At 40.5% G+C, this 16,833-nt stretch overlaps 1 protein-coding gene across 2 annotated transcripts in view; it reads left to right on the top strand.

Annotated features, from left to right (window-relative positions):
• The window catches only part of AFG2A (AFG2 AAA ATPase homolog A), a 178,897-nt gene that overhangs the window by 3,799 nt on the left and 158,265 nt on the right, over positions 1 to 16,833 (top strand). For both annotated transcript variants that reach the window (XM_079990510.1, XM_079990509.1), the window contains exons 4-9: positions 295 to 353; positions 1,247 to 1,882; positions 3,964 to 4,093; positions 4,397 to 4,453; positions 6,352 to 6,475; positions 6,869 to 7,124. In XM_079990510.1, the coding sequence (XP_079846636.1) occupies positions 295 to 353; positions 1,247 to 1,882; positions 3,964 to 4,093; positions 4,397 to 4,453; positions 6,352 to 6,475; positions 6,869 to 7,124 (1,262 nt within the window). The remainder of the gene's footprint in view (positions 1 to 294; positions 354 to 1,246; positions 1,883 to 3,963; positions 4,094 to 4,396; positions 4,454 to 6,351; positions 6,476 to 6,868; positions 7,125 to 16,833) is intronic.

A 16,833-nucleotide genomic window follows, 5' to 3' on the forward strand; every position in this document is an offset into this window, starting at 1 on the left:
CCACCCCTCCCCTCCCTATGGTTTCTCTGGCTTTCGAGAGCCGCCTGGGGGGGGGGCGCGTGGAGGGGGAAGGAGTGGGGGAACCCCATGACACTAGTGGAAGTCCTCTTATGAGTGTCTGCTAGTGGGACATGTGAGTTGTTCTTGAATTACACTTTTATTGTTAGTTTCTTATGCTAGGCTACATGTGGTTGTTCTTGAATTACACTTGCTTTAGCAATAACTTTCTATTCATCAGTTATTATTGATGTGGGTAATATAGTGCCATGTTGTAATTTTCCCACACATTTCCAGGAGCGAAGATGCTTGCCTTAATGTGGACGAGTTGACTGCCAGTCTCCTAAGAAATCTAGGTATGGGTTTTAATCTATTTGTTCTTGGTGTATTATTCCCTTCTAATCACTTTTCTTCCTTTCTTTCTTTTTCTTTGGAATGCTAAATAATACATTCTGTGCTAATGTGTGGGGAGACTCAGCCAGATGGGCAGGGTATAAATAATAAATTATTACTATTGTTATTATAATTGTAAAAACTGACAGAAAATACTGCATTTCCTTTCTTCTTCCATATTGTCACCCAGCATGTGAAAAGTTCTGTAGGTAAGGATTGAGTCTTCAAATAGTCAATACATGACTCTGGTTTAATGGTAATAGAAAGAATGGGAGAATTCAGAAGATTTGAAACTTCACACTTCAGCCACACCATTGCCTATATTTCAAATTCCTTTATTTTTATATTCCTCCACCTTCCTTTATTTTTCCATTTCCCATTTTTTTTTAAAAAAGCTTTTATTTATTGAGAATAAGAAAAATAGCTAGGGAATATACAATTAAAAAACAACATTATCACCATTCCATCGGATAGCCACATGCATAATACTGTGAGAAGGCAAAACTAATATAAAAATACAGAAATAAATTACAAACACTGCACCAAAGGTAAGACACTGTGTTTGATCTAGACTGCCTATGGGACGAACTCTGTCCACTATACAACCTCGGTGCAGGGGGGCAGCTTTTACCAATTTCCTCATGTGGCACCTGAAAAGCTGTTCTGGAAGGCGGGGAATCTTATAGAACAGAGTGGAAGGCAGTGCTGGTTGGAAGGTGGAATTAGGGAAAATAATGTTTTCCTCCAGCGGGAGTCTCTCCTGAATTTCTGTTGCATAGCTGGAATGAAGCATTTATTTACACTGTAGCTTTTAAACACGAACTGCTTTTAAGATCTCCTGTTTTGTTTCTTATAGATGGAAAGGTGGTTTTACCAGGAAACCTCCTGCAAATCACTTTCTATGGCCGATGTTGTAACCTGATAGTTACAAAGGTGAAAGGAACAGATGGGGTTCTGCGGGAAATGGAGGACAGACCCGTTTCGAAGCTAGAACAGAAATTGTCACTTGATACCAGTGATTTTGACTTATCTGTGCAACTTGACAAACTGCTCATTGAAGACAGTCAAGAAGGAACATCTACCAGCACTCCATGCAAGCAGGTGGATCACAGTTTATCAGTTAATGCCTCCATAGATACCATGGTGTGTGAGGAAGAGATTTCTGGTTCAACACAGTTATTTGGTGACCATGTTGCAGCCTCCACTCCTGTACCTGAAACTACCAAGTTAAAAGGTGGCGAGGCCTGCATTCCCGCTGAAGGGTTACTGCAAACTAATCAGACAGGAGCATCATTGAGCTCTGAGCCATTTTACTTCATATCTTCAAGGACTAGGATAAATTTCATTGAATCTCGAACTAAAGAAACAGAAGAATGTAATCTGGAACCGAAGGTTACTTACAGCTCTATAGGTGGACTCGATAACCAGCTAAAAACCATAAGAGAAATGATTGAACTTCCCCTGAAGCAGCCTGGCCTGTTTAGAAGTTATGGTAGGATAGATGTGAATTAGATGTCTTGTTAACAACTTGCTATTAAATATTTGCATATCTTTCCCCTGCAAAGAGGAGCATTCTTTCTGCTCTGATGATAGATCTTTTGCTGCTGCCTATAACTGATTTTACTCGCTGTTCTGTTATACCTTTTCAGGCACGTAAGGTAATGGAATAATCTGTTCAGGGTTTTGCAGACTGTTTGTTCTCTGGCTTAAGAATGTGGTGTGTGTGTGTGGATGGCAATGCTTTTTGTTGTAATAATTAATGTGTTTTAGCATCTTTATTATTTTGTAAGATCAGGATTGCAGTTCATTTTCTATTACGTTTTTATTGTGTTTCAGTGGGCTTCAGTAATCAACACTATCTTTAAACTATACTTAGTAACTTTTAAAAAAAATCTGTATTGTACAGCATTGTAAGCTAACATTGATATGTAGGCTGTAAGTACTACAGTTGTGCCCAGCATCGGAAGTAAATAAAACTTACTTCTGAGTAGGCAGAGTTAGGACCGCACTGTCAATATCAGTAGAAGAATTAAATATGTGCCTGGCCCACTGAAAATCCATGGGACTCCAGTATGAACTTTGGCTGGATTCTGTTGGAAGCTTGTATGGCTTCAAAACATTTGCAATGCAATCCTGTGTCCCTGTTCTCTTGGAAGCCTGTCTCATTGAGTTCAGCAGGTATCACTGTCAAGTAAGTGTGCATAGGATTGTAGCTGTGTTGTAGCAATTTTATTCCTGTTTAAGTCTCACTGTTTGCCATAGCACTTACTCCCTAGCAGCTGGGATAGCTCAGAGCAGGAGACTCTTAATCTCAGGGTTATGGGTTTGAGCCCCACATTGGGCAAAATATTCCTGCCTTGCAGGGGGTTGGACTAGATGACCCTCATGGTCCCTTCCAACTCTACAAATTCTATGATTCTATGACCTGTCTTTTCGACTTCAGCCCTAGCACCCTAATTTTGCTTTTAGAAGTATTGTGTTGCCAATACATTGGACCCTCCGAATACAAATTAAATTCATTCTGGGTGTCCGTTTGCAACCCAAAAAGTCTGTAGGCAGAGGCACCGCTCCTGCGCATGCGCACGGTGCAATTGAGTGCTTCTGCGCATGTGCGCATGGTGAAACCCAGAAGCATACACTTTCAGGTCTGCTGTGTTCGTATCCAGAGCGGTACGTAACGACAGGGTCCACTGTACCAGAAAGAGTGAGATAGAAGATTTGATATCTTTAAAGGGTTTTTAAAAGTTGAGGCAGACCTGCTTTTTAATGACATAGTTTTCAAAAGGCACAAATGTACAGCTGTTGTTTAAAATTGTTCATAGAAATGTGCAGTTGAGATATGTACCGTATTTTTCACTCTATAGGATGCACTTTCCCCCCTCCAAAAATTAAGGGGAAATGTGTGTGCGTCCTATGGAGCGAATGCAGGCTCCTTGGCTTCAGCGATAGCAACGCGAAGCCTCCAAAGCGCAGAGGGAGTGCTCCCTCCGCATTCCGGAGGCTACGCGTTGCTTTCGCCGAAGCCTGGAAAGCGAGAGGGGTCATTGCGCACCCACCCCTCTCGCTCTCCAGGCTTCAGGGATAGCCGTCTGAAGCCTTTGGAGTGCAGCGTGAGTTCCTGCTGAGCTCCGAAGGCTTCAGGTTCCTTTTGCTGAATCTGGGAGAGCAAGACGCTCCCGGCTTCAGCAGAGAGAGAGAGCTGCATGGCGCCCCTTCAGTGAAGCGGGAGGAGAAATGGAAGGGGCTCTGTTTCTCCTGCCGCTTCGCTGAAGGGGCGCTGAGCAGAGAGGGGGAGATTTTTTTTTCTTGTTCTCCCCTCTAAAACAAGGTGCGTCCTATGGTCGGGTGCGTCCTATAGAGTGAAAAATATGGTAGTTGGAAATATTGTAGGTGTGGGAGATCTCATTGCAAAAGTTGCAAGATGCTAGTTTCTTCATATACAGTTAATGGTATTTTTCAGAATCATTTGTCTTTGTCACTACAGGAGTAGTTGCATCATTATCATTATTAATTTTAAAATCTCTGCCAGTCCATGAAATGTGATCTCTTCCTCTTCTATCTGACTCGTTAAAGGAATCCCCCCTCCACGAGGGGTGCTTCTCTATGGTCCTCCAGGAACAGGGAAAACCCTGATAGCCAGAGCAATTGCAAATGAGGTTGGGGCTCACATCTCCACCATTAACGGCCCAGAAATAATAAGCAAGTAAGTCTTCCTAATTTATTTATCCTTGCTTTGCTTTTTCCTGCCCTCCAGCTACAGTTGCTGTTTTGTACCTGCTTAAAACAAAACAAAGACCCACTTAAGAGTGGCAGTATTTTTTTGGAAAATAGGTCACTTCTACATCCGTCAAGAGAAGTGAAGGAATGATTGATGATCTGTTTATATGGAACTGTTTATACAGTGTTTAAGTATATGTGCCCATGGGGAGAACTGCGTGAATAAAATGCCCAAGTTTTTGTAAACAGACCAAAATAAGCTGCTAAATGGTTTTTGATTCTGTTGCAGGTTTTACGGTGAAAGTGAAGCCAAGTTGCGACAGATATTTGCCGAAGCCTCCTCACGGTATGGTTGTGCTCTTTTGGGGAATTTTTTTTTTATTCTAAATGGTTCAGTTTTGTTAGCTTCCAAGCCCAGGACATGAGATTCCTGGTTTGAGCCCTAGAGTCTCTGTTATAGCCTGTGAATTCTTAGAGGCTTGTGAAATTTTGTCTAGTGACCAGGGCCAGAGGTGAAAGCAGAACAAAACATGTGAATGTTACCTTTGTGTGCTAGGCGAATTTCTACACACTCTCACACACCCCACTCCCTAGGCAACGAAGAGGCATTATCAGAGATCAAGAACACATTCCAGCCAGGCAGAAACACTCAGGGAGGGTTCAAAGTCAGGCTGATTAGGGGCATGGCCTAAGGAGAGAGGAGAGGAAGTGTAGTCAGAAGAAGGACCATATTCCAGGGGCCAGATAGAGAGTCGCAGAGGGCCACATTTGCCACACACCCTGGGCCTCACATTCCCCACTATTGTTGCATAACTGTGTACTAGATGAGTTAAAAATACCTGAAGCCGCTGTTTTTATTGGAAACTCAATAAAAATGATTTAAAAATAAATAAATACCGGAAGCCTCTTTGTTCAGGTGTTAAGCTACACCTCAGACTATTTTTAGACCAGAATTGAATTTGCAGGTATCTCTATGAAGTTTACACAACCATCCTGTACATGTCTACTTGGAAGTCATCCCATGGAAAAAAATGGGCATTGTATCTGCATAACTGTGTTTAATATTGTGGGTTATGAGAGTTGGTATACCATAGTGGCTAGGAGACTGAGCTGCAGTCCAAGAAGTCACCCATTTGAATTTTGCTAGGAACTTAATTGGTAGCTTTAGTCAAGCCACTCTTTCTTGGCTTCAGTCCTACCACCTGCAGTCTAAGGGTGATAATACTCACCTTCCAGGGCTGTTATAAGAATACGTGAAGTGCTTTGATCACTCAAATGTACTATAAAAATGTACAGCCATCATGACTAATAGTTGTTGATAGACCCTTCTGATAAAAAGGCTAAGAATTTCAAAGCTGAACAAAAGACTTTTCATCCAATTCATTTGGAACTTATTGGCTTGTTTTTATTACACATATGCTGATAAATAAAACTTGGCATTTCACAAGCATTTATTAGTTTGGAAAAAATTATAGATTGCTTAATCAAAAGTGTAAAAAATACTTTATATTATTAAATTAAATTAAATTCTATTAGCTGTTAGTTCTTTTGCTTCAAATCGTTTTGTCCCATGTGTGGTTTGACTCTCGGCTAGAATTCTGGCCTATTATCAGGTAAGATTTCTGCCCTGTATTTTGATTATTAGGTCTTATCAATAGGTCATAAGAAAAGTCTGAGCCTTTGACATTTGACTAATCTTGTCTCAAATTATTTACCTGTTGCATTTTAGCTTGGATTGTTTGGAGGTGGGAGCTGAGAGTTGGTAGTTAAGAGTGCTGAGGGCTCTCCTCAAAGAGCTACAGTTCTCAGAATTCCCTGGGAAGAGGGACTGATGGTTAAATCACTCTGTCAGTTGTGGCTCTGGGAAGCAAATTGGGGTTATCCTAACAACACTTAGGACTAAAAATGAACTGTGGTTCCCATAATTCTTTTGGGTGAAGCCATCTTTTGGAGGAAACTGTATACAGTACATGTTTTCCCTTTATACTTCAGGATATTTTGGGCTGTGCCATGAGATAAACTTCGCTTCAGTTCTTTGCCCTGTTTGTTGGGGGTTATGAAATGTTACAAAACATTTCCTATGGCTAGAGGTGTGCCATGATTTGGTGTTCTAACTAGCCGATGCAGAATTTCAATAACCATTTCAGTGCTTTAAAGGGAGAGAGTGGATGAGATCTATCTGGCTGTGTCTTCCTAATGTGCCTGTTTCAAGAGACGTGTTGCTTTCCATTATTTCCTTTTTAGCTGCCCATCCATTATATTTATTGATGAAATCGATGCACTCTGCCCAAAGAGAGAAGGGGCACAGAATGAAGTTGAGAAAAGAATTGTAGCATCCTTATTGACACTGATGGATGGCATTGGATCAGTAAGTAAACTATGATGGAGTTACTGGCTCTGGGGTGTGCATGAAAAAATGGTTGTGTTCATACAACTTACCTTCCTGTGGAATTCTTTGGCGATGAGTTGGTAAATTTACATATTACAAAAATAAGGCCCCTTTTCACTGGGATTGGGCTCATAAATCTTATTTATGTGTCCTCATCTGTAATTATTATAAGGTAATGGTATTCTGTAAATAGTGTGAAAAGCACTGCATAGTTCCAGGATAGCATGCATAGAATTTCGCCTTAGCCTGAAAGCTAAGTCTCATGGTTGAGTGGAGATATAAACCTCAATCTCCTATCCCAAAGCACAGTGCTTTTGATGATACCACATTGTTCCTGAATCACAGTGAACCTGTTTTGTGTTGGTCATTCAGGAAGGCAATGAAGGGCAACTCTTAGTACTTGGGGCAACTAATCGCCCCCATGCTCTGGATTCAGCCCTGCGCAGACCTGGTCGCTTTGATAAGGAGATAGAAATTGGGGTTCCCAACGCTCAGGACCGACTGGACATTTTCAATAAGCTTCTGAACAAGGTTCCTCATTCACTGACGGCAACAGAGCTGGTTCAGTTGGCTGACAGCACCCATGGATATGTAGGAGCAGACCTAGCTGCCGTGTGCAAAGAAGCAGGTGAGCTATAAACACTTTTGTATCAAATAAATAGCTGAATGAGTGTGTAGTTCTTGTCAGTGAAGACAAATTTTAATAAGCAAGGCTGAAAAGAAGGAACAGTTGTTCATTATCCAGTTTGTGGAGGTCATTTTGATTGTGTTTACTGTACTGTAATAGTCAGTGAGAAATAATAGGTAAAGGTAAAGGGACCCCTGACCATTAGGTCTAGTCGTGACTGACTCTGGGGTTGCGGCGCTCATCTCGCTTTATTGGTCAAGGGAGCCGGCGTACAGCTTCCGGGTCATGTGGCCAGCATGACTAAGCCGCTTCTTGCGAACCAGAGCAGTGCATGGAAACGCCGTTTACCTTCCCGCCAGAGCGGTACCTATTTATCTACTTGCACTTTGACGTGCTTTCGAACTGCTAGTTTGGCAGGAGCAGGGACCGAGCAACAGGAGCTCACCCCGTCGTGGGGATTCAAACCGCCGACCTTCTGATCGGGAAGTCCTAGGCTCTGTGATTTAACCCACAGAAATAATACAATACATTAAATAGGACTTTTCCTTTTGAGGAATGTAAACTTTGTTCAATTGTGCGTTTGCTCATACTTCCTTAATATTGCAAAAAAGACATTTGTTGTCTGGTTTTTGTGACATGCAAATGTATTCAAATTTAACTGATTGTTTAAACAGCAAATCATCTATCAAAAAAACAGCAACAATTGACAACCTTCTTAACATTTGAATTATGTTTAGGGGACATTTAACTCACGTGACTTTTCTGAACATGGTGTTTTGTGTCCAGCGGACTGCTAGGGTAAACCCTCTAATTAAGCAGACTGTGGTACAAATTAAAAAATAGGTGTGGCTATATTTATTTTGGACAATGCAGTACTATGCTGATTTGAAGAGTATGTAAGCTTATAGATAACTGAATCAGAAAATTAGGAGTAAGTTGCATTGAGCTCAGTGGAACTGACTTCAGATTGAATGTGCATAAGATTCCACTGCTTATTTTGTGTAAAGTGAACAGTATTTTATTACAAATGGCAATAACTTCAATAATTTCAGTGGCATATTTGCAAAGCTTTGGTATTAAAAAGTGAGCCCTTCTGTTGTGAGCTTTCTTCATCAATTGTTATACTAGGGTGACATCTAGTGGTGGAATAATGGTTTCAACCAATCTAAACATATCCACTAGCTGAAAGAAATTGCTTACAACTCTATGAACAGAACATTTAGATTTAAGAGTTTAAAATAATAAAGAACCTGAAATAATTGCATGTATAGCTTGCTTCACTGTTTTGTAAACCTAGGCTATTAGTGTATTCTATTATAAAATACGAAGTCTCCTGCCATTTTTTTAAAAAAATTACAGATGGTAAAGTTTCTTAATAGAGCTTGTTGTAGAATGTTTTCTTTAAGAAGGTGTTCTTCCTTCAAAAACCAGTTTAGCCATTGGATAGATTTGTCCAGATTTGTTTTATAAAATATAATTTATGCAGCAAAGCATCATTGACTGCATAACTAGGCAACGATATATCTCATTATAATGTTTAAAAACAAACAAACATTTTTTCCTTTAAATAAAATGAGCTCCCCTCTATACAAAATCCTTCACACCATTTGTATCCATAAGATTGATAAGAGCTGTTATATATACCACTGCAGTGGTTTTGTATCCATGTATATTTTTTGTTGATGCTCCCTTACTTGGCCTTTCGGGACAGGAATAGCTCACTTTCACTTAATTGCATTTTTTCTGATTTCGTACAGATTTTTTTTCTCTTGAATTCCTGTAAAAGGCAAGACTACAGTAAACCATACCCAAATAAAATCTTTTACTGAACGATAACTTGTGCATTGCAAGGAAACATACTGTCAAAGACATTTCACTTTCCTCTACCTCTTCTACCTTATGCCATTGCCCTCTGGGAAACTCAGTTTTCTGGGTCCTTTACGGGAAGCATGTCTCACCATAAACAGAGTATTGTCTTCTCCAAAGCATTTCCCTGAGCTCTGAACGCCTCGAGTACAATCTTTTGTTGAAAGGCAAGTATTCCAAAAGACTGAGAGGATACCCTTACCTAAAAAGAATGCTGCTTCCTTTCTTAAGCTTCTTAAGTCGTCGTCTTCTTCTTAAATGATGTGTATTCCACAACACTTTTTAATGGGGGAGGGAGACAGTATTAACTTACAGTGCTATGCATTGTGGGAAAATAATCTTGGAATTAATTGTTTCCTAGCTTTCCACTGTTTCCTGTTTTGACTTGTTCTGAAAAGTTACTTGGTTGGGGTTGGAATATTTTCAGAATGCTCTGATTTCTCCTGTCTAAACAGTTGCTACCACTATGTGGTAATATGTCTCTGCTCTTCTTAGGAAGCGGTACCCAACACAGTGCCCTCTAGATGTTCTTGGGCTACAGCTCCCTTCATCCCTGACCACTGGCCATTCTGGTAGAAGCTGATGAGAGTTTTATTTCTCTAAATGTTTATAATGCTACAAAGGGAGACCTCCGCTGTATTTCAAAAACAGCATAACAAATGGCATGTTAGCTGGGCAATGAGGATGTAAGTGGAATAAACAGTTATAAAGTGCCTAGCAACATAGGCTTCCAAATATAGCAATTCCTTATAAATTTATCCTTCTAAGGCTGCCTGTAAGTTTCAGGCAGGACTGATTATGAATGTAAATTTATTTTTCAGGAACTGAGAAGGGTCATCTTGTTTACAGTGAATGGAAATGCTGGCTTGAAAAATGCTAGCGCTTATCTTAAAAGATATTGTTGGCTACACTGTGCAGACTTCTTAAAAAGTTACAGACTCAAATACTGAAAGGAATTGCACATGATTTAAACTCTGAGGTTGCAGCTGGGTATGGAAGATGCTCCATCACAATGACATGCTGAGAATTGTTTTTGTTCTGTGGTACATCTGCAAAGTTCGGGTTGGTTTTTCCCGTTGACTGCCCTCTCCAGGGACTTCCCTTTGTATGCTAGTCCATGTCTCCACATGTTCCATGTGTGCACATTTGTGGATGTTTGTTCCCCGCACAGAACTGCTGAAGTGTCTTTTAACCTCCCCAGAGTTCAAAAATCAGTTTGGGCTGGAGAGCGGGACAAAATCAGTGGCAGTGGGACTGCTGCTAAACAATATATGTTACCTTAATAACAACAACAACTACCATATTTTTCGCTCTATAGGACACACTTTTCCCCCTCCAAAAATTAAGGGAAAATGTGTGTGCATCCTATGGAGCGAATGCAGGCTCCTTGGCTTCAGCGATAGCAACGCGAAGCCTCCGAAGCGCAGAGGGAGCGCTCCCTCCGCGCTCCGGAGGCTTCACGTTGTTTTCGCTGAAGCCTTTGGAGCGCAGTGGGACCTTGTGCTGCGCTCCAAAGGCTTCGGGTTCCTTTCGCTGAAGTCGGGAGAGCAAGACTCTCCTGGCTTCAGCAGAGAGAGAGAGAGCTGTGTGGCGCCCCTTCAGTGAAGCGGGAGGAGAAATGGAAGGGGCTCCGTTTCTCCTGCTGCTTCGCTGAAGGGGCGCTGAGCAGAGAGGGGGAGAAATTTTTTCCCCTGTTCTCCCCCTCCTATGGTGCGTCCTATAGAGCGAAAAATACGGTACTACTACTACTAACTAAAGAAAAAGGAAATCAAGGGCTGGATCTACACTGACCTGTTTAGCATTAATCGAACGATAGTAGATATGTCGTTCTGAAACACCACAGGGCATGCTTGTAAATTAAAGCGTTTTTTATCCTGTTTTATCTCCGTCAAAATGCTGTCTCCCTGCTGCTGGTTGCTCTGCAGCACCCTCTTGGTGTCACATTTTAATGATGTATCATGAACGTTAAAACTAGGATGTCATGTGTCCATATATGTTATCAAAACCATTCCTTGACCCTCCCTTAATGTTTAAAACCATGAGTGTAGATCCACCCAAGTTTAAAATCCTAGACAGCCTCACTGGGTAGCCGGTCCCATTGAGCTTTGTAGGTCTTAACGTCTAAGTAAACAAGCACAAAACAAGTTTTAGACCCCTGAAAGTAAGTATTGCTGGAAACTGTCAAGTTTTTTCTAGGCAATTACTTGGAATGGGCTTAAAAGATAATTTTTTTTTGTCCTTCATGATGTTTTATAAATCTTCATCCTGGCTGCAAGGAACATGAGTGCTTGCATAACTTGCAAATAAAACCACAAGCATAGAAATGACTTCTACAAATTATTGGTAGTCTGTTCACAATCTGGACCTGTTAAATCTTGGAAATGAAGTGAACAATCGACTTTTCTCTCTCTCCTAGGAGGTAACATCCTGACACAGCACTGCCTGTGTGTCCACATGCAAGGCATAATGGCTTTTGTTGACCAAAGCTGTAACATATGCTTGTGGGTTATTTTTAAGAACATCGGTTTGGAGTAATTGCTTTTATGTAGAAGTAGTTACATCTGGCTGTTGATGCTTGAGGGAACATGTGTAAAACAAGATGGAACATGCTGATCTTCTGCTTGCATCCAGAAACAATCCCCCCAGCCCTTTCTTAAATGGACACTGTGATGGAACTAAGAGAAGTCAAACTTGGGCTGCGATGCTAAATATACCTGCTCGTCAATATAAGCTCCACAGTGGAACTCTCGTCTTTCCTTTTCATTCATTTGTTCCACATATGTTTTCGAATGTTGTATTTAATTAGACTCACACACATCTAATTATATATTTTGAGTCATGTTTGCTTGAATCTTGGCTGATAACTTCTTTTTCCTCTTCATATCTGCCCCTGTCAGTTAGCTTTCTGTGAGAAGCGCTTTGTACAGCTCTTCTGAAACTCCTGATGGCCAGCTGGTTGTCTGGCATTTCAGAAGTGCTGCAGAAGGGGACTTTTGACAGTTATCAGTCACCTGATGTTGTTATGATGTCAGGTGATTGACAGGTTTGTCAAAATCGGCCCGTGGGGAAAAGTTGGGTGTCTGGCCTTTTATAAGGATACTTTCCATCATAATTACAAACCCACTGAATGAGAAAATTGCACTTTTATATATTCTTTAGGCCAAACTCTATTTTTTATTTAGGTTAACTTTTAGAACTAGTGTTCTGTTAATGAATTGGTTCTTCTCAGTGCAATTATTTCCAGCTGTGAATAGTTTTAGACTTGAGAATAATAATTCTCCTGACACTCTGCCTTGGCAAATAAAGCAAGTGTGTACAGTCATCGTTGTGGAAAAGAATTCCTGTGTAATAAAACTCTTGGAATTGAAATCAATCTGCTTTCCCCTTCTATGCCTTGCCATAACATCTGTTTAGGCCAAGAGGCATGTTTCAGCAAATTCTGGGTTGTTCATGAAGGACTGTAAATTACATGTGCCTCCATGTAGCAGTTTAGCCAAGTGAACTTGCAGTGTATAGGTTGCAAAGGACCTGAGGGTTCTACTTGTATGAACAGGATAAATCTTGTATTGCTTTCACAGCTAATTCGTAACATTACACACATCCCTTCCCCGTGTTTAAAATGTCTGAGTAATGCGCACATTCTCAACAGGCTTTTACTTAATAAACTTGGCATATAGACAAGGAATACTTAGGTTTCATGTCTTTAAAGAGATCATACATAAAATGAACCACGCTGCCTAACATTCATCTTCCTATGCTCTGCCCCGCTATAGGGTAGTGTTTGCTTATAGCTCTAATCCCTGTTACCTGAAGTGCCTTCACTGAGAAAGTAGGAAATGAACCTGGAACCCAGGGGGTGGCGCATGGCATTTTCTCATTCAGTGGGTTTGTAATTCTGACATTCCTAGAACAAGTCAATATAGCCAACATTTCCAAATTCATTTTTATAAACACAATTCTCTAGGAACAACTCTAATTTTGTGTGCCTCCTCCACGAGAGGTCTGGAGGATGGCACCATGGCCTTTTCTGCAGTGGCTCCCCATACGTGGAATGCACTCCCCAGGGAGCCTTGCCTGGCTGCTTTGATACATATCTTTAGGTGTCAGGTGAAAATGTTTCTCTTCAACCAGGTGTTGGGCTGATTGACATTCTAAATGTGTTTTTGGGAGGGGGGTTATTGTTTTGCTTTTGTTTTGGTTTTACGTATTATGTGTTTTGTTTTCTCATTTTGTATTTTTTTTGCTGAGAACTGCCCTGAGATCTTCAGATATGCAAATTTAATTTCTTCATAATAATAATAATAATTTCATATTGTTTAGGGAAAATAAATTTGACAGCCCTTCCCTTGTTTGTGTGGTTTAAAATGCTGTTGTTGTGTCAGGGAATTGCCATTGGCTCGGAAGTGAGGAATAGAAGGGGAGTTGTGTTACAGGGAGCCTCCGAAAATCTTGCGAAGCAGTTCCTCTTACGGGGACGAGGAAAGCCCCACCTCTAGTGGGGAAGAGGTGCAAGGACCAGAGAATGCTTGTGGGAGCCTTAACACCGCTCCTGGGCAAGGCGGACAGGAGGGAAACACACCCTTCCCATCGCCCATCCTGTGTGTAGCCTAAGGAACAAAGAGGGAAGGAGAAGGTTGGGGGTAACAAAACACTTATGTTGGGGGAGGTCCAAAAAAAGACCACTCCCGGATTCTGCTAGCGATTGAGCCAGACATGAGCTTTGGGGCTCTTCACTGTAAATATTTTGCACCAAAATAAAAACCTGTAAAACACAGGTTTGGAGTCCTGCCTGGTTACCCTCGAGCAACCGCAACAGCCATCTGACATGTTGCATGCCATTTTGAATCCAGATATTTGAATTAATAGAATGTTAGAGCAGACTATATGGCCAGGCTAGAAAATCCTGCAGAGTTTTCTGTCTTCTGTTAAATCTGAATTACAGATTTGTAATTTCGAAGGTTCATCTGATGTTGATAAAAGGTTAGGTGCCTGAAAATTGTTTTATTTATGTTAATATGCAGGAGACATTCCTCATTTCCAAATTCCTGAATCTTGTGCTTCTTACTGGGTGGCCCATGCATGTTCCAATCCAGGAAGGAATATCTGTCTGACAAAGTAGACTTTCCTTTTTCTTGTTCTGTAGGTGGTGAATGCCGTGATGTGGTTCTTGCTGTGTGTTCAGGTGTTGGTTGTGGGCTTCCTATAGTTCCTAGTCAGCTGCCATAAGAATAGGACTAGATGGGCCTTTGATCTGATCCAGCAAGATTCTTCATGAGTTTAGAATGTATAACTTATAAGGGATTCTGATATGAAAGTCTGAAGCACCACATTTTATTCCACCACAATTTTAGTCAAATTGTGGGATCATTCTTTAAAAAGGGGGGATGGTTAGAAAAGATGGTTGTTGTTGTTGTTGATTACCATATTGGCCTGAATATAAGCCTCACTCTCCCCCCCCCCCAAAGGCCAACCGTGGAAAGTTAAAGTGCGGCTTAAACTCGCGACCTTACAAAAATCAGCTTTTACGATCTCGCTGCTGAAACAGACATACGGTAAAACGGAACGGGTGTGAGTGCCTGTGGAATTTTAAGGGAGTGACTTATATTCAGGTGCGGCTAAATTTGGGGCAATACGGTAATTAATTAATAGGCTCCTTACTTGTTGAAGTGTCCTGTGAGTAGTTTATAAGTAAAAAAACAAGTGATAAAGAATATAGTCACACATAATTAAAATACACAATAAACAATTTCATCAAAACGTAAAAAATAAGCATCTACCCACAACTAAATAATCTACAATAAACAATCTCATCAAAACAACATAACGGTTAATTAAAACAAGAGATCAGGGGAATGTTTGCCCAGATAAGTGTATTCACAAGAGCTAGTTGGGGTGCCAATACTGACGGGGGTCTCATATTTTAGCAGGCAGAACATTTCCAACATGGGGTGCCTCTGGCCCTGTTGTAATTTGGGCGCTGTCTTAGGAGCAGTGATGGCACAAGGTTTTATTATGCTACATCCTTAAAGCCTTCCACTGATGCTAGGTGGAAATAATTTTAGGTCATTTGTCTATTTCTGATATTTAGGCTGGGAGTGTTCCTTATGTAAGCAAAATGGCTCCACCCATGCACAAGAAGGAAGTATCAATAACTTGTTAGTTTGCAGAAATAGGATATATATATATATGTATATGTATATGTATATGTATATGTATATATGTATGAAAGGGGTCAGAGAAACCCCCAAACAGCTAGTGAGAGCTGAGAGTGTTTGGTAGCTATGGAATGTTGACTGTGGAATGGAGTGTCATGGAGGACAAGAAGAATATTTCACACTGCAACATTTTGTTGCAGGTCACACAAGTAGAAGAATAGGATGTGGGTAAATGCAGCAACTGGCAGTGATTTGCTTTTACAAAGGTTACATGAACCACATAAAAAACCTTAAAGCAAATACTGTAGATTTTTGTTTTGTTTTGTTTAGGTAGTCTCTTGTTTCAGAATGATTACTTGTTTTGAATAAGAGTTGCAAGGGAGGTCAAATAATTAGTTGGTGGTAAGAGAACATGATTGTTCACTAAGCCACTGGAAATAGGTGCCATCTGATACATAAGCATGTGCTCAAAGCCAACTTACAGTAGAAGGTAAAGGATGCATCTGATCCAAAACGTGCTTCAACAAACCCTATCTGAAAAACCTCGTTTGTGTTGGCCAGATGTTCACTATTTTCTGGGCTGCAGTTTAAACAAAATGTGCGTTTTGAGTTCATTACTCAGGGCTTGTGCAATCTTACAAATTAGAAGCCTAATCTGGATGTCTTTTTTCTTTTTTAACGTGCCTTTAAAGAAAGGGTTATATATTTATCTTCCTGGCAAGGTACTGACTTTATCCTTTCCTGGCCATAATGCAACCAATTTTTAAAGGTCAAGGATCAGTGGGGAGGGCAGGAACAAATGATGCTAACAAGAGGAAACAGGAAGAACTGAGGTCTTGCTTTCAATCTGTCTTTCATTATTCCTTTATTGTAAAATATTCTTTCAATTAAAGGCTGACCTGTAGCACGGCGTGCACACACCCATATCTTAATCATTAGAAGGCTTAATGGATTCAAGCTTTATTTTGGACCGTTCTGACGTTGCTTATCTTTTTTTCTGTTTTAAGATTGCAATTCTTTATTGCTGATTTGTAAAACTGTGACAACAGGGGAAGGCGGTGTTCTTGCTTGACCCTTGCAGTGACGGTGCTTAATAGGAACTGTGTTTTTCCTGGATATTTTTAACGGAGTAGCTACAGATAAAAAACAAGAACTCCTTTTTAAAGATACGTCATGTAAAGGGAAATGGGACAAGTTGTTAAATGCTGCTTTTCTGCATACGATACTTTATTGAAAGGTTTTGGGTTGGAAATAAGGAGGGTATACTTGATGAAGACCGAAAGAGGTCATTATTTTTGATCAGTGAATCAAACCACAAGTAAATATTTTGCTTCTTTAAACAAACAGATTAACTTTTGAATTCTCTTACAATGTGGGACATTATCTCTAGCAAAAATCTTGGATATGCACAGGCTAATTTTCTCAGTGAAATAACTGGTTTATTCTTTTAATTGGAAGCGTTGGTGTGCTTGAACCTAGGAACAGCAATCATTCCTTCTATACCACATTACAGTATGCTTAATTTGAAGATAATATATTGCTTTATATGAAGAAAATGCATGACAACACTAGATGCTAAAGGGCATTGGTGTATTTTGCCGTTAGCAATTCATATGGCATATTGTTGAACGTTCCATATTGAAAGCGACATTTAATGATGTCTGTTTGGCTTCTATTCTTCCCTCCAG

The sequence above is a fragment of the Podarcis cretensis genome (assembly GCF_951804945.1).
Source record: "Podarcis cretensis genome assembly, chromosome: 9".
In the NCBI taxonomy this organism is placed as follows: Eukaryota; Metazoa; Chordata; class Lepidosauria; order Squamata; family Lacertidae; genus Podarcis; species Podarcis cretensis.